Source organism: Lemur catta, chromosome 10 (assembly GCF_020740605.2).
Source record: "Lemur catta isolate mLemCat1 chromosome 10, mLemCat1.pri, whole genome shotgun sequence".
Taxonomy (NCBI): domain Eukaryota; kingdom Metazoa; phylum Chordata; class Mammalia; order Primates; family Lemuridae; genus Lemur; species Lemur catta.
The window spans coordinates 64,509,263-64,527,225 of record NC_059137.1 but is presented as its reverse complement, the minus strand read 5'-3'; the positions used below and the strand labels follow the sequence as shown (position 1 = coordinate 64,527,225).

Sequence of the window (17,963 nt, the reverse complement as noted above, 5' to 3'; positions counted from 1 at the left end):
TGGACACATTAAACAAAGCTTAAAATAACCACTCCAGCAACTGGGAGGGCCCAGCTGTTCTCACAACCTCTCCCACTCCTTTTACTTCCCCATAAAAAGTGAATGAAGACTAGAGACTAAAAGTGTCAAGAATGAACTGACCCAAACAGGGAGATCAATGAAACCAAGGGCTCCCTCAAGTTTGCTGTTGCTCACATAATAGATTTCCTAATTCCACGACTTGGTGATGGTGATTCAGAAAGGGAAGCAAGAGAGGTATGAAAGGCTTGTTAGAGTTTTCTAATGCATCACAAACCTCTCTGTCCTCTCTAATGTCTGGATTATCATTGCTCTTCCCATTCACCTACTCTGTAGTGAACACTAGGAGAAAATACAGAGCCAATCTTCACCCGGTTCTTTTTCCCTTCTAGAGATGGGAGCCTGAGCCACCCAACCCCAGGCTTTCAGATCCATTCCAGGAAAGAAGCCCTGGGTATTGAAGCACAGGGTTCCCTCTCTTGCTTCTTTTTTCTGCCCTCCCTCCACCCCTCACCAACACACACACACTGCCCCTACCACCCATTTCATCCCACTTTGCTTCACTTCCAAACTTATGTTCCTTGTCTTTGGGCCACACCAAGATTTTTTCCCCCAGACAGTTCTAGTAAATGCCAAACCAAGTATATTCTCATCCTTTAGAGCAACCAGCTTTTCATGGCCAATTGGAATCAAATACAACCTGTGTAGGCATCTATCTGGAGAACGTTCCAAGTCCCCTGCTGACCTAGCCTTCCTCATACCACTGCACATCAGCTTCCCCCTCTGAAAGATTTCATAAGGCACGAGAAGGTCTTGAATTCTGTAAGAGGCACTGCATGTTAATATTATTGCTAATCATCATGTGACCAGTATAGTGCATGGCTAATCAATAAATGGATATTCTCTTGGCTAAAACTTACAGCAGAGCTGTAAGTTGTTAGACAAAGGGCTTTATTCAATGCATACAGTCAAATCATAATTATCTGAGATATAGTCAGTTGATCATACTCCTTTACATTTCAGGAAATAATACTCCTTTACATTTCTCAGTGCTATAGATGTTACAAGAAGTGCTTTCATATGCAGTGCTTCATTAGATTCCCAGGATAATTTAGTGATGCTGTCATACCTGATTTTTAGGTGAGGGAACAAGTGGTTTCTAGGCATTTCAAGAGGCTAACACATCTGACATCCAATTTGTATGCCAGAGGTAGGAAAAGAAGGCAAGCTTTCCGGCTGCTGATACAGGGTTTTTTCTACCATACTTCACTAGCTCCAAGGCTAAAGTTAAAAGAGGACATGATTATCACATGAAAAATATCTGGTTTGTATCTGCCAAATGTGAATTTATAGTACTTGGTGACTTATTTAATTTAACCTATGGTTGTTTTTGGTTGTAACAGGCTGACTCCGTTTTTGAAAACAGATTTTAAACATTAAGTTTATGGATCTGTGGTATCTAGTACGGTAGCTACTAACCACTTGTAGCCATTAATATTTAAATTTCTATTTTAATTAAAATTAAGGAAAATGCAAAATCCAGTTCTTCAGTTTCTCTAGCTACATTTCAAGTATTCAATATCCACATGTGGCTAGTGGCTGGGACAGTGCAGATTATAGGACTTTTCCATCATCAGAGAAAGTTCCATTTGATAGTGCTAATGTAGAATACCATTTCCAAAGAAAGAAAATTTTAGAGAAAGTCACAAACATCTTGAGGCAGGTACAGTGCTGTCACTCATCCAATATTGATGGTAGTTTAGGACTAAAAAATATTAGAACAAAGACGAGAAATAGGGAGATGGCTCTTAGGTATACCCACCCAGAAAAGGGCAAAAGCATTCCTATAGCCATTGTGTTGCACTTAGCTCTTAAACTCTTTAAGAGTTTAGAATAAGTTGATATCCAGAAGATCTAAACCACTGAAGAGGCTTTGAAGCAGATGGAAATAGAAACAGGGTCAAAAACCAATTGGTTACAAACTCAGCTTAATTACAATTCACTTAAATGATAATATTTATTCTTTGTACATAGTTATTTGTCTTTTGCTCTATATAGTAGGACAGAGTTTGTATCTTTAAAGGGGAATTAAAATACTTCTGGGGATTTTTTTATATAAGCTCCCATATCCACATAAAAACTACAAAAACAGGTAAAAAGTATCTTCTCATTTAATCACTAATCCATTCAAATTAAATATAAAAATGTAAGCATCTATAGTGATATTCAAAAAAAGTTAAAGTGAAAAAAACAAAATTCATTTGTCCAGTGGAACTAATTCACCAAATCCTTACTCTGAAAAATGGTAATTAAAAAAAGAGAAAAATAAACATATATTCTGCCTTTCTAGAAGGAATTACATTTCAAGGTAACCAATTAGCCCAGTTATGAGGAAAATGCCCAGTTTATAGAAAAACACCAGCTAAAACATGTGAATAGAATAAGTGAATTAGAAAAATCACCATTGTGAAACCCCTAGTGAAGTAACCAACTCAAGTAAGGATAATTAATAATTGCTAAAACAACTGGGTAAAGTTGTTACGAAACCGAATATACACATGGTACAAAGTTTACCCCACAGGCTGCTGGCTTGACCACAGGAAGAAAATAATGGAGGATATAGGAACAAAGGTACCATCATAGTCCTGCAATCAACACAATTCATCTCAGCATCACTCATTATGGGATATGAATACACACCATCATATATGAAAGATTCTTGGGGGAAAAAGTTGAGCCTGAATCCAATTAAGCCTTGGAACAGGATGAATGCTTATGTCCTCCCAAAATTCATATATTGAAATCCTAACTCCCAAAGTGATGGTATTAGGAGATGGGGCTTTTAGGGAGTGATTAGGTCATGAGGGTGAAGGCTTCATTATTGGAATTTGTGCCCTTATAAAAGAGATGCTGGAGAGAGAGCTAGTTTCTTCCACTATGTGAGGACACAGCAAGAAAGCCTAATCTTATGAACCAAGAAGCTGACTTTCACCAGACACGGAAACTGCCTTGATCTTGGAATTCCCAGCCTCTTAGAACTGTGAGAAATAAAAGACTCTTGAGATAAATAACCAAGTGCAATGTGTATTCCTTGATTGGAAGAAACTAGCTTCAACAAACCAACCATAAAAGACATTTCAGAACAATTAAGGAAATCTGAATGTGGACTGGGGAATACATGATATAAAGAAGACATTTTTTATTTTGTTTGAAATGATATTGTAACTATATAGAAAGTGTTTGTATTTTTTAGAGCTCTATACTGAAGAATTAAGGGGTAAAATATGATTTTCTTTAATAAACTTTAAAACACCTAAGCAAAAATTAAATGACACAAATATAGCAAAATTATTACAATCTAGTCTATCAATGGATGTTATTAATCTCATCTCTCCACTTTTCTCCATGTTTGAAAATTTCATAATTTTATAATAACATTTTTTAAAATCCCAAGTTGTACAGGTATATATGTTTGAAATATCTACTTCAAACTTTGAGATATTAAAACATAATATAGTTTATTATTTTAGAAATTTCATATTTCTGTTCTCCTCCAGCAATTACATAAAGAGTAACTACAGTTTTTCACAGAAAATTGCTTTGTAAAATTAACTTTTTCAATCAAAACCAAGATTTTTCAGATACAGAGAATGCAACCCATAAGGTTTGTCAGTCCAAAGAGAATAAACTCTAGTTTTCTACAATTTTTCTAGCCCATTTATGACTATGCAATAGGAAATCAAAAGGCCAAAGCATTTGGAATCAAAGTTCACCATTCCTGAGTCTAACTCAGCAAGACAAACTGGGAGACAGGTGCATTCCCATCAATTTTCAATCATTCAAGACCAATTATCCACTCCTGTAGACCACTTTTCTCCTGTAGGCAACCTTCTGACTATTCACTTTGCTTTAGCACAAGCCCCCAAGAAAGTGAACAAAATGAGGAAAAGATTGGTTAAAGTTGGCTGTTTGAAATTTTGAAAAATTTCTACCATTCCCTTTTCCCACGCCCACCCCTCTTAGAAGTAGTACTTTCAGATTATTTAAGGGTTGATGCTTCTATGTGAATTTTAATATGCCATTCTGTCCTTCATAACAACTGCTAGGTTAAATTTGACTCTATCTTAAGTATATATTAACATATGCTAATTATCTCCTAAAATAAACTCCACCCTTAGAGTAAATAAAATGTGTGAGTCATAGAAGACCCATCGAAGTAAGAGGTTGAAGAGTATTTATTTATGGTAAAGTGGACCAAGAAATAATAACACATAATAATCATTTGCCCATGCAAGTAAACAACCGTAGCATCAAAAATATCCTGACCCACGGTAAATATTAGACAGGCTATGTTTCTCTCACTCCCTGAAAAAAATTGGCCCAGGAAGGAGCATGAAAGCTGCCATAGCCCTCCCCAGGCTCATTATTCTCCATCACTCCACGCAAACAGCTTTGTCAGACAACAGTGAAAGACCATTTGTCAACCTCTCTCCAACTCTCTGATTCTAGCCAACTTTCATCAATCTCAAGTGAGAAGCCGGAGAGAAATACAAGTCCCATATCTCCAGCATCACTGTGCTAGAGTCGAAAATTGCAATTCCACCACCCACCCCAATATCACTGGCCCTATTTCTCCCAATTGCTTTCGGTTATTTTTTGTAAAATCCTCTTTCCCCATCCCTGAAACACTGAGAAGGAAGAATTATAGCAGAAAAAGGTGAAGCACAGAGAATCCTAAAGTTTTTTTTTTTTTAATAAGAAATGAGAAAATTAAAAGGAGAGTGTTGGGAAGGAGGAAGAGAATCCAAATTGTTAGTTTTACTTTTAAAGATGTTCGCACTCATTTGTACATCTGCAGAAGAGATTTCCCTTAATGAAAAGTTCTATGTGTGTGGGTCTGCTTGCATTGACAAGGTGGAAATTGCTTTTTTAGACAATGTTTCCCACAGATAATTCAGATACCTCTGCAATTAGGTATCCCTCTTGTAAATGTCCTTGAGATGCTGCCAGACTTGGGAAAGAGGAAATTGGAATACGGGGCTATGCCAAAAGGTGCTTCTTTTATAGGATAGGGAGGAAAGGGGCAGAAGGAGAAAAACCCAAGGTCTGAGAATTCAGATTGCAAAAGAAGACTACAGAGGTCGTGGGAGAAGGAAGAGAAAATCAAGATGAAAACTGAAAGGGGAAGAGGCATGAAATGTTGTCAAATGCCAAAAGGCATCTTGGAGAGAAGCTGGGAATTGCTTTAAGAAAACCACTGCAAATCTCATTTCAGGCCATTTAGAGATATGCCTCCTGGGAACAGAGTTCAAGCTGTTTTGCATCAAACAAATTGATTTACCCCATCCCTACCCTAATCAAATAAATCATTCAGTAATTCCACTGAGGAACCAGTGATATTTAAAACCTTCAGGGTCCACTCTTGCCAAATATGTCAGGGATCAAAACTGGGGTGTGTGTGTGTGTGTGTGTTCTGAAATAACACTACGTTAAATTTGACAGAGCTAAGATTTAGGGGGCTTGAGGATTATTGCAAAAAGGACAGAGAAAGAGGGAAAAACTACGTTGGGAGCCTAAGAAAGAAGTCGGGGGGGGGGGGGGTGCGCAGCCAACGCAGTTGGAACAGTATTTCAAACCGGGAGCTGCTGAAAAGGGCCGGGGAAGAGAATGTCTAAAAGAAAAAGCAGGTGTGGGACGTGGGCAGAGTCAAGGGAGAGTTCAGGGCGTCCGGAGGGGCTCAAAGAAGAGCGGGGACCCCTCAAGTCTTTCGGGGCGGCGGGTGCTGACAGAACCCGGGTGTTCAGGGTACTCTGGGGAGGCTTCGAGCGCAGGGGGCGGCGGGGGGCGCTGGAGGGACAGGACGTGGGACGCGGGAAGACTCTCAAATGGCGGGGGCCGGGGGTGACAAGGGCGAGGGGAGGGGATGGGGCGGCGGTGGGAAGCGAGGGGCGTCCCGGCCACTCACCCCGTTGGCCGCGGCCATCTGCACCACGATTTCCGTGGCGGTCCTGCTGAAGTACCTGCCGTCGCTGCCCACCACCATGGTGCAGCCCTGGCGGTCGCGCAGGTCGATGGACGACAGCACGCTCTGGATGAAGTTGGGCAGGTAGTTGCGCTGGCCCTCGAACAGCCCGGTGGGGCGCCGCAGCCCCCCGCCGCCGGCCGGCCGCTGGTCCTCGTAGGGCGCCGTGGGCACCGTCAGCACCGGGATGGGGCTGCCCTCCATGGCGCCTGCCGGCCGCTCCTGCCGCGGCTCCGGGAGCCGGAGGGAATGTACGGCCCCCCGGGGCCCCCCACCGGCCTGGCGGCGCGCCGGGGCTCCGCCTCGCGCTCGGGCCCCCTGCGCAGCCGCCCGTGCCCTGCGCCCTGCGCCCTCGTGCGGCACCGCCCGCTCCGCCTCGCGGCGCGGCGGCCCGCTGCCTCGGCACGGTTTGGCCTCCACCTTCCGACCGAGTGTCCGCCCGCCCGGCTTCTCTGCTGCCGGCTCGCCCTCAGTTCCTTCCCCCAGTTGGACTTGCTTTCGGGGTGTCCCAAGGCCCCGGCCCCGGGACCAGCTACCCGGCCCCCGCGCCCGGCCCCCGCCTGCCCCGGCGGTCGCCGCTCTCCCAGGCACACCCTCCGCCCGCAAATAGCCCGGGAGTGCGGAGAGTTGGAGCCGGTTCGGGGTCCTCTCCCGCACCCCGGCCCCTCTCCCCGCCCACCCGCAGCCCCCTCGCCGGGTCTCGCTGGGAGTGAGCGGCTTGCGCGCACGAGTTTCTCTTTTGAACAAGGACAAGGAGGGAGTTGGGAAGGGGCTGAAAACTTTTGCCATCAGCGAACGGCCCCAGCCAAAAATAACCCTGGAAAGGCGAGCTGAGAATTGTTATCTTCTGCCAGCGCTGAAATTGGAGGCTGGGCGCTGCGTGTGTGTCTGTGTGTGTCCACACTCCCACCGCGACCATTTGTTGCGGGGAATCACACACTGTCAGGCCCTTCAGCCCAGAAGGACCCGCCCCAGCCGTCCACACTCTCCCCACTCTCCCCAGCCTCTCCCCGGGCGGCACACTTTGCCGTATGGAAACTTTTTTATTTTTATTTTTTTGCTTGTTTGTTTGTTGTGGTGATTGCGACAGCAGCAACACAGACGACACATATTTCCTTATTCTCACTCTTTTCACCCTCCCTACCCAGCTCTTGCTTAGAAACAGCCTTGTTCCACGCTGTATGTGTCCACACTGCTGAACTCTTCCCCGACTAATCGCTTTTGATAGGAGGAGGCTAAAAGCCCCTATTAATGGCCTACCAGAAATAAATGAACAAAACCAAATTAAACAAGAAATGGGTACCAGGTCCCTTTGCATGCATCCTCTCATTCTGCAGGGGCTAGGGATTTTCTGCCTTCTCTCCATAAACCCCACTTAAAATCCCAAACCAAGAAATTCTCCATAGAAACTAGAAATGAAGAGAGAGTGACTAACAGGATAAAAACCCAATGGAGGAAGACATTATTCTTACCTTTGCTTCTATTTCCTTTCACCCCTAAAGCATTTTTGCCCCCACTAAAGCTGCTGTCCTAAAATCTGCCACTGCTGTTTCTTCCCCAAATACTGTCCACTTCCTGGGAGTAAGGCTGACTTGCCACAGGGTTATAAAGTGTTTGATCATAGCAAGATAACTGTGAGCAAAGCTCACACTTACATATTATTTTGCAATTGATAAAATGCTTTGCATCTGTTTTTTCTCCAGAGGCCAAAAAAAAACCATGATATTCATATTGTCCCCATTTTACAGATGAGAAAAAGAGGACTTTTTTGTGAGGTCAGGGAAGTGGCCAAGATGGCACTTGCAGGCTGTCCAAATTCTTGTATTGCCCTCCTCTTTTTATTAATGTCATTGAAAGTGTGATGGGGAAAGCACTGAAGCCATCAACCAAGAGCTGTGGGGACTTTTGTTAGCTATTCTCTTCAACAGCAAAGAATGGGGCTTTTTTGGAGGAGGTGGGAGGGATGGAGACATGTTAGACAAGGTGTACACAATTTCAGTTAGATAGGAGGAACATGTTTTTTGAGATCTACTGCACAGCATGGCACCTATGGTTAATACTAATGTATTATAAATTTCAAAATTACTAAGAGAGTAAATTTAAAATGTTCCCACAAAATACCTACCACAAAAAAGAGATACTTGAGCTGATGAATATGTTATCTTGATTTAATAACTTCACATTGTATACATGTATTGTGACATCCCATTGTACCCGTAAATATGTGCAATTATAATTTGTCAGTTAACAATTTTTGTTTGTTTTATTGAGACAGAGTCTCACTGTGTCACCCTGGGTAGAGAGCAGTGGCATCATCATAGCTCACTGCAGCCTCAGACTCTTCGGCTCAAGCAATTCCGAGTAGCTTCCCGAGTAGCTGGGACAACAAGGTGTGTACCACGACACCCAGCTAATTTTTCGGCCTCTATTAACAGTTTTAAAACAGAATGGTTGAGCAAAGTGCAGTAACTCAGGCCTGTAATCCTAGCATTTTGGGAGGACAAGGAGGGAGAACTGCTTGAGCCCACAAGTTCTAGCCCAGCTCCAGCAACATAGAGACCTCATCTCTATTTAAAAAATATATATATATTAAATTAACCAGGCTAATTTAAAGAGAGACCTTGTCTCAAAAAGAACAGTTGGGGGATTTGGGGCTTTTTATTTGTTTGTTTGTTTTCTTCTATTTAAGGATCTGTGCACATCTCTATGGTGTGAGGTTTTTTGTAAATCTCTTTCTAATGACATTTCATTTTGCAAAGCAGGACAGTGTCATTCCCAGAAGAGCAGGTGTGGTAAATCCTTTGCCCCATAAGAAAGACAAGGATGCAACCCCCAAGCCAAGATGACCAGAAGCCCTCCAAGACTCCATCACTCCACTTCCAGCACCCACCTTTCTCGTGACATCCCCGTCATTCTCCCTCTCAATTCACTCCTTCCACAACCCAGAAACAAGACATCAGCATCTCAGACAAGATTTTGCAGTTTTACCATCCAAGAGGAGATCCTCTTCCCGTGGTTCTAATTCCAAAATTCCCAAAGGCTCTGATCAATCCAGTTTGAGGCAACATGCCCAACCACATAGCCAGGACCTCATGGTAGAAAGGAAAACAATTCCTCCAAAGAAAGGGGGTGCTGACGTCTGAAGGGAGGAGAGATGGTTAACCAAACAGAATTGTCCAGCACGTACTTCACACTCGCTGATCAAGTCTTTCGAAAACTATTTTTTTTCTCTGAATTCATATAGCACTTTGTATCACTCATACGTTTCACAGCTGATACACCTTTCTGTGCATGTTTATACCTGTCTTCTCTCCCCGAACTGTATGTGACCTTGGAATAATTTCTTAACATTTCCTAACCTCAGTGGCCTCACAGTGAAATGGGGATTATTATAATCCACACCTCATAAATTGTCAGGAGGATTACAATATTTAGTAAAGTGCCTGACAAATAGGCATTCAATAAATGTCAGCTGTTTATACATCATATTTACCATTATTATTACTCTCCTATATTGCAAGAATTATGGTTTTTCTATAAGGTCTATTGAATTAATCTGTAGGGGTTTTTTTGTTGTTTTTTTTTTTGAGACAGAGTCTCACTCTGTTGCCCAGGCTAGAGTGAGTGCCGTGCCGTCAGCCTAGCTCACAGCAACCTCAAACTCCTGGGCTCAAGCGATCCTCCTGCCTCAGCCTCCCGAGTAGCTGGGACTACAGGCATGTGCCACCATGCCCGGCTAACTTTTTCTATATATATTTTTAGTTGTCCATATAATTTCTTTCTATTTTTTTAGTAGAGACAGGGTCTCGCTTTTGCTCAGGCTAGTCTCGAACTCCTGACCTTGAGCGATCCACCCGCCTCGACCTCCCGGAGTGCTAGGATTACAGACGTGAGCCACCGCCCCTGGCCTAATCTGTAGTTTTTGACTATGGAAACTCAAAATATATGCAGCAAATTTCCGTTGTTGTGTACAAAAAGGATTCATCTATCAAATAAATTCTTCAAAGCTTCCCCCAAATTTGATCAAGTCAATTCCAAAGAATTTGTCACAATAATGGAGAAAGGAAACTGAGAGGGCCCCACAGTTGCTTGCTGATAAAATGAGAAGGTTGAATTAGATTAGTGTTTCCCAGAGTGTTTTTCCCAGACCACTAGTGCCTCCCAAATCCTGCACAAAGCAAGTTTCATGGCCAAGTAACTTTTTAAAATCCTATACATCTTACCCCATTCTTGGAGCTGCAGAAAGCACATTTTCATATTAAAAGCTCTAAGAGGTCTTGGAGAGAACACATCAATTACATTTTTTAACCTGGTGCTTCCCAACCTAAACTCACAGGACCACCAGTTTTCTTAGCAAAACAGAATCAGACTAGCTTTGTAATTTTAAGGGCTGGTTACTCCTTTGCACCAAGCTCAGAGCTTCTCTGCAGCATGGGTCACAATGAATGGTAGCCCTGCTGGCTTGAAGGTGGCTTTTAGCCTTCTCTGAGCCTCTAGAGAAAAACATCATACTGAGAATTCTTGACATGAAACGGGAGCAACTGATACATCCTTCCTTCACCTGGGGACTCCCTTTTGCTCTCAAAAAGGCATCAGCTGCCATCTTCATATAGAGAATGTACTAGCGGGCTCAGCTAGACTGGCATTTCCCAAAACGAGAATCTGGGGTAAAATAAGTGTTGAAACACTTTATTCGTTATCCACTTCTTGTAGATTCAAAGCACATTAGCATATTAAAGACTCTGTGAAGTTCTGCAGGAAAGAAACTTATTTAACTTTAACTCAGTATTTCCAAATTTTATTTGACTATGGAGTCCTTTTCCAAAATACTTATAAACAGATCAAGGTCATTGATATTCCATGAAATACTTTAGATCCCTGAGATTCCAGCTACATCGTTCTGTGTTCTCTTTTTTACTTACGAGGCATTGAAAGATTAATCTCTACCATGCTTCTATTTAGGAACTTACCAGAATGTGCAAAGGCAGCAGGTAAAATTGCCCAGTTAAAAAAAAATACCCTTGAGTGATTTTGAGACTTGAAATATATATAACTTTACATATATATGTGTGTGTGTGTGTGTGTGTGTGTGTGTGTGTATATATATGTATGTGTGTGTGTGTGTGTGTGTGTGTGTGTGTGTGTGTGTGATATTAGGCCCATTTTACAGATGCAGAAAGTGAGCTTTAGAGGGGAGAGCAACTTGTCCAAGGCCACACAGGGAGTCAGTGATGAAACAAAGAGGTGATGCCTGAGAGGTAAGGACACAGAGACAAATGCACAAACATTTGTAAGATACACATATGACATGCACCTTTACATTTCTTGAACATTCACTTAGAGGCCTTACAGTGAAGGGATTAGAGAAGCAGCAAGTTCTATTGTACCCAAGGAAGCATGTCCTTCCCCCGGTGGCAGTCAGTCAAGCACACATCTATTTGGCCCTGGTAGTTGTATACTCCTATTGAGTCAGGGTCCACATCTGTGCACAGAGGTGGTGCTAAAAACATGCTTTTGACTCATTGACCTAAAAACGGAAGAAATGCCAAAAGTACAGGACAAGAGGCAGAAAAGTAGGTGGGAAAATGTCTCAGGACAGTCCTCTAAGGAAGTGCTAGTTCCCTTTTTAATCCACTCAAATACCTGCTATGGTGGGGAAAGTCAATTACCTATTTGAAGCAACCCTTAAAATACCACCTTCCACTAAGCATTCTGTTTCCCAACTAATGAAATAACATATGGTGATTCCAACAGAATTTTCTGCTCCTTGAATTCCCTCACTGTAAGACCTCTAAATAAATGTTCAAGTAATGTAAATGTGGAAGTCACATGTGTATCTTGTAAGTGTTTGTGCACGTCTCTGTTCTTACATCTCGGGCTTCAACTCTTTGTTTCCCACTGTCATCAACAGCTACCTGTGTAGCCTTGGACAGGTCGCTTACCCTCTCTAAGATTCAGTTTCTGAATCTGTAAAATGGACATAATGCTACCTACCTCATTGGGTCATATTTAAAGAGCGAACATGTGGAAATTTCTTGCACAGTGCCTTGCACATAATAAGGGTTTAATAAGTGTTTGATGAGATTATTATGATGATTATTACTGCTACTACTAAAACAATAATTATTGTTACTATAATAATTATTGCCAAAGTATTATTACCAAAATAATAATTATTCATATAATTATTTTATTATTATAACAATTCTTATTCTCTATATCAGTATTGTCTTTGAGGTAGGCATGAATTATGTTTGTTTAACCTTTTTGGCACAGTATCTAGCATGACTTCACATACTAATTAAAGAATTGGTATTATTAAGGAAGAAAAAATATTTTTACTGACCCTTAAATGCTTTGTTAGTAACTGTACAAAAAAAGCCATCACCCAACACATGAAAAAAAAAAATACTAGCTCCTCTGTGGTGTATTTTTGGAGGTAACCAGAGCCTACCTAGGATATTAAATGCTATTAATAAGTTTCCCACCTGTAGGTGTGGTTTCCTAACTTCTGCATGCACTGGGCCCAACTTTGAAAAGCATTTAATATTAATGACTAACTTGCAAAGAATTGTGTTTTTTAAAAAGCAGAAGATTTTACACTAATTCAGTTTTATCTAAAACTAATAGGCCTCTGATCTGCCAAAGATGAAGATTCAATTTCCAGGTGTCTTCCTAGTACCTAGAAACGTCAATGATATGAGGTAACAGCTTATTAAAAATTTTAGAAATATTCTCACCAAGGTTATTTATTTTATAATGAGGCAAAAAAAAAAAGTTTCTTTTCCAAAGGAGTTTCTATACTTTTTTAAATAGTTGAAATTTGTTTCTAAAGGCTTCAAAAAAGAACATAATTTAGGTCTTTATTAAAAAGGAAATGCATTTTCCATGTTTAACTTAAATTATATTCCATTAGTCATTTGCAATCTTAGCCTACATAGAATATTTCTTTGGTGGTTTTTATGTTTGTGTTTTAGGAGGGGACCCCCCAATATAGCTAAACTCTGTATAAATATTTTAACATTCCTCTGTAAAGTAGTTTTTTAAAAGCTATTTTATATCCATCTTTGTCATGGAGCTGAACAGCAGATATATACATACAAGCCAGTATTGCCTTATGAATGGGTTTTGTTCAGCAGTGAAATCTTGGTGCATTTGCATGACTGAGAGTGAAATAATGTGTTGTCAGGACCAGTCAGTTTCAGGGGTTGTGAGCAGATGCCATCCTCAATTTCCTCCAGCCCAGCCCAAGCCTAGCTCAGGTTTTACTCACCCATTTCTCGAACCTCCCTCTCCAAAGATTCTTTGTGCCCTGTAAAATCCATCAGATTTTACCAGTCTTTTTTTTCATTCCCTCTGAGCACAGCAGAGGGAGAATACACTAATTTAAAGATTACCTCAAGCTAATAGAGGGACAATATACTGATCACATTGCATTTTAACATAGGATTTTCTGGAGACATTCTTTTAACCCAAGAGTTGTGCCAATGGTTGGGGTTTCATCAGCTGAAATATGGCTGTCAACTTCAAAGGGAAGCTCACCAGCGTCTTCATTGCTTGTTTTCACATTTCACTTTACTCTGTTACTAAATCTCCTCTGAAGCCAGAAAGTAAAAGTTATTTCCCAGCAAAGTGATCACTTTTCATTTATCATGGGATTGATTTTTCCAACTTTCAGTAGAAACTGAAATTGACCAGGAGGTTCTTATCCTACAGACAGCAGCAAAATTCTTTGTGTATGCATGTTCCTCCCAACACATGTGACTGTCTCAGTGGCATCATTAGCAACAATCACTCAGAGCTCAGCATTAATGTTTCTTCATTAATCCCACCAGGTATCCAATAGGGAATGTTATTCCCTTTAGCTGTTTCCACACTTCTGACAGATACTAATCATTGGCATTTGGAAATGAGGAAGTGGAATTTCTGAGAATTCCTGGGAATTCCCAAATTCATATGTTATTCTGTAATTTTCATAACACTTCACTTACATGTTTTTGAAAACTAATATTTGACCATTGTACTAAGCAGAGAATCTTTTTTTCTGTTACAGGATTATATGAAAAGTTTCAGTGGTCTTGTGTTTTAAAAATGATGTTACAACAAATATATGATTTTTTATTATGAACCAATGTGTGACAAGATTATAAAATTCAATCACATGTAAAAAACCCGATCCAGACGATAATATAAAACATTAACGAGAAATAAACATTATCACAAAATAAATGCTAAAGAAGAATCATTTTAAAATTGAAAAATTATACCACAAATACTGAATACTTAAAAGTAATCATTGTTTAAAATTTTAAAGTCATGAAATTTTTAAACCCATAAAGCATCAATTGTCCCCTCTGATAGTATTCAAATAATGTAATATTCAGATCTAAGGTAAACATCATCACACAGAAACAAATGCCAAAATTGCCAATTTAAGGGCATATTTTGTTTCTAAAACTTGGCATGTCTTAGAACACCTCTCATAGAATTTGTAAAAATTATACTTTGCCTGTAGACTTATTGATGTTTATTTGCAGGAATGACTCACTGTTAGCAGTGGACAGGGCCATGAACACACACTTATAACAGAGCAACAGATGCAGGAAAGTCTAACTGAGGCTTCTCTTCTACTGCTCCTGTCAAGGTTCCCAAGAATGTCGACCTTGACATTCAACTCTGCATGTCAGTGCTTCCTGATCTTGCTTTCAACTTGAAGTCAATGGGTTTCTTCAAACCAGTAAGGTCTATATATTGACTACTAAGCTGTAATTCTCACAGGAGAATTAGAATATTTCTCCCTATTTTCCTTCTTTCTCAACTGATTTTTCTCAGAATTCAGAATTCAGCAATCCATAACAATTGAAATGCCAGGAAAGAATTTCCAATTGGAAATACTTTTCCTTTTCTCCCTTTTTGGAAGAAACTATAACATGGTGTCTTCTTTCTCATCTCCAGATTTTTTCTGCTCACTTATGGTTGTCCCCTCCCTAGGTGCCCAGCTCACAAATTCGCCTCCTCTGCAAATGGCCCCAGTGCTGTGAGGTGGGCCCTACTAGCTGCATCCTTACTATATAATCCTGCATTCCTGACTGTATACAGGGAGGGTGACCCAGGGAAGGATGCCTGGCTCAACTGGACTCTCTCACTGTCTCTGGAACTTGGAGACTGGAACCGAGACATGCAGAGGCTGGGGGCCATTGTGGTTTGGCCACATTGATGATGGAGGCAAAGAACTGAATCTACAGCTACTTGTTGCTCATATCCCAAGAGCTGCCCTGAACCTCTTCTTTCCCAATCATGAAATACTTAAGATACTCCAGTGTTCTTCATTAAACCCCTCCATTGTTTAAGCTAGCCAGATTTAGGTTCTGTTGCTTTCAATCAAAAGAACCTTAGCTTATATATTATTATTTCCTGGCCCTAGTTCCTTTAATTTTCCAGGAAAAAATGCCTCTCTGGTTTAAAAAAGTGACAACATATGATAGCATTTATGTAAAATTTAGAAGAATACAAAGGAATACTCTGGGTAGTTTCTGATATCCATGTATGTACTGTGGGCATAAGTCTTGAACAGTGTATCAAGGTCATGGTTGTCATGGTTGCCTTGATACAATGAATATCTGTATCAAGATCACGGTTGCCTTGGGGGAAGGGGACATGGAGGGAAGATGGGCCAGGAAGAGGCTCAAAGGAGGACCCAACAGTTACAGTAATGCTTGATTTCTAGGCAACCACACAACCCAGTTTGCCTGGAGCTGTTCAGTCTGTTTCTTATCCCACCGTAATTACTAATATCGCCCCCCCCCCCCTCTCAAAAGCATCCCAGTTTGGATGACAAATTCTACGACCACCCTTTAAGAACATTTTAAATAAATGTGGAAAAAATGCTTCTCTGGATTTTTTGTATGTTTGAAATATTTTATAACAAAAATATCTTTAAAGTTATTGCACATACAGAACAATAGGTGCCAGCAGCTCCTTACTTTGCTCTTCCAGCCATGATCCCTCTGGAGCACCTTCCTCACACCGCACTTGTGAGGATTAAACAAGATGAGCTCTACAAGGACCTGCACGGAATAAAAAAAGTCACCTGTCAGGTGCCATTTCTTTGTATTTACCAAACTTGTAATAATTCATTCAGGAATTTTCTCTTTTTAATATTTTACATTGGTTATACATTCACATTCAAATGTGGAAGAGTTTGAAAAGGATTGGTATTAGTTCTTCTTTAAATGTTTGGGGGAATTCATCTGTGAAGCAATCTGGTTCTGGACTTTTCTTTGATGGGAGACATTTTATTACTGATTGAATCTCCTGGCTTTGTATTGTTCTACTCAGGGTTTTTTTTTTTTTTGTTAGAAAAAAAGTTCAAAATTCAAAAGGTACAAAAGGGTGTATAGTGAAAAGTCTCCTCCTGCCGCCCATGCATCTCCCTAGAGGCTACTGTTTCCAGATTTTTGAATATCCTTAAAGAATATCCTATGTATGTAAGAAAAAAAAAGGATTGTATATTTGTGTGTGTGTGTGTGTGTGTATGCATTACCCCATTTGAAGCTCACAAAGATCCTTTAAAGGGAGAGAACATTATTATAAATGCTCCTTACTTTACAATGGGGTTACATTCTGATAACCATCATAAGTTGAAAATTCATTTACTACACCTAACCTATCAAACATCACAGCTTAGCCTAGCCTACCTTAAACATGCTAAGAATACTTACATTAGCCTACAGTTGGGCAAAATCATCTCCCACAAAGCCTATTTTATAACAAGTGCTGAATATCTCATGTAACATATTGCATACTGTACTAAAAGTAAGAAACAGAATGGTTGTATGGATACTTGAAGTATAGTTTCTACTGAATGTATATTACTTTTGAACCATCGTAAGGCCGAAAAATTGTAAGTCAAATCATCTTAAGTCAGGGACTGTTTGTATTTCCATTTTACATGATGAAATTGAGGCTTGAAAAGACTAAGTGACTTGTCCAAGGTCACACAGCTAGTAAAGAGTGAAACTTGTATTCGAATCTTTCAATCACTACATGTATTGTCCTGAATTTTAAAAAAGAAGAAGAGGAATTAACCTACTAAACTTAAAGCATATTTTAGGCTTAGAAGAAGCTGGCACCTGCATGCCCAGGCTCATCTGGAAAGCCCACTTGCTAAACAATGTGTCCCCTAGCCACATGAAATTCCACCATTCGGGTGTTTATTTAGAGATTTAGCGTGATCTGCACTTTCCCCAGAGCATCCCTAATTAAAACAGAAATCAAAATCCTGGAAGGCTAAATATATGCTAACAAGAGAATTTGTCAGCTCCCCTCGTTAAGGCAAGGCACTGAGAGAGAGGGTCATATAGGGTGGGGAGGGGTGTCCTTGGGGAGAGGGGAGAAGAAACTGAAAGGCAAGATAGGATGAGACAAGCATACCTATCTCACGATTCTCCCTGGAACCTGCCCTAACTCAGTTCTACTAGTTTCAGCCACTGACCCACTATCAGAAGACCACAGCCAATCCAACTTGTTTTCAATATGGTGAATATTGATTTGGTCCCTTCATCCAACACTCTCAACTGGTTCTTTTTCTGATCAAGGGCACAGATTACCAGGCAGAGTGTGGACAGTTAATTCTCCCACAGAGGACTCCAAAGGTTCTGAGTTAACCAGGATCATCTACCTTAACACCACCTTCCAGTCTGTATCCTGAGCCCTGAGCAGCACCCCTCCCCCCATGCATCAAGTTCTCATTATAGCATCAAACCACCAATGAAAGAGGGTACATTACAGCCCGTATCACAGAAATACAAAGGATCATTACAAACCATTATGTACAAGTATACACCAACAGATTGGATAATCCAGAAAATGGATACATTTCTAGACACATAAAACCTACCAAGACTGAATCACGAAGAAAGTC

General features: G+C 40.8%; 1 protein-coding gene across 1 annotated transcript in view; it reads right to left on the bottom strand.

Moving 5' to 3' along the window:
* The window catches only part of PGM5 (phosphoglucomutase 5), a 164,767-nt gene extending 158,055 nt beyond the window's left edge, over nt 1–6,712 (bottom strand). The window contains exon 1 of the mRNA XM_045562397.1: nt 5,984–6,712. Coding sequence (XP_045418353.1) covers nt 5,984–6,244 — 261 coding nt within the window. The 5' untranslated portion in view covers nt 6,245–6,712. The remainder of the gene's footprint in view (nt 1–5,983) is intronic.
* Between the last annotated feature and the right edge of the window lie 11,251 nt (nt 6,713–17,963).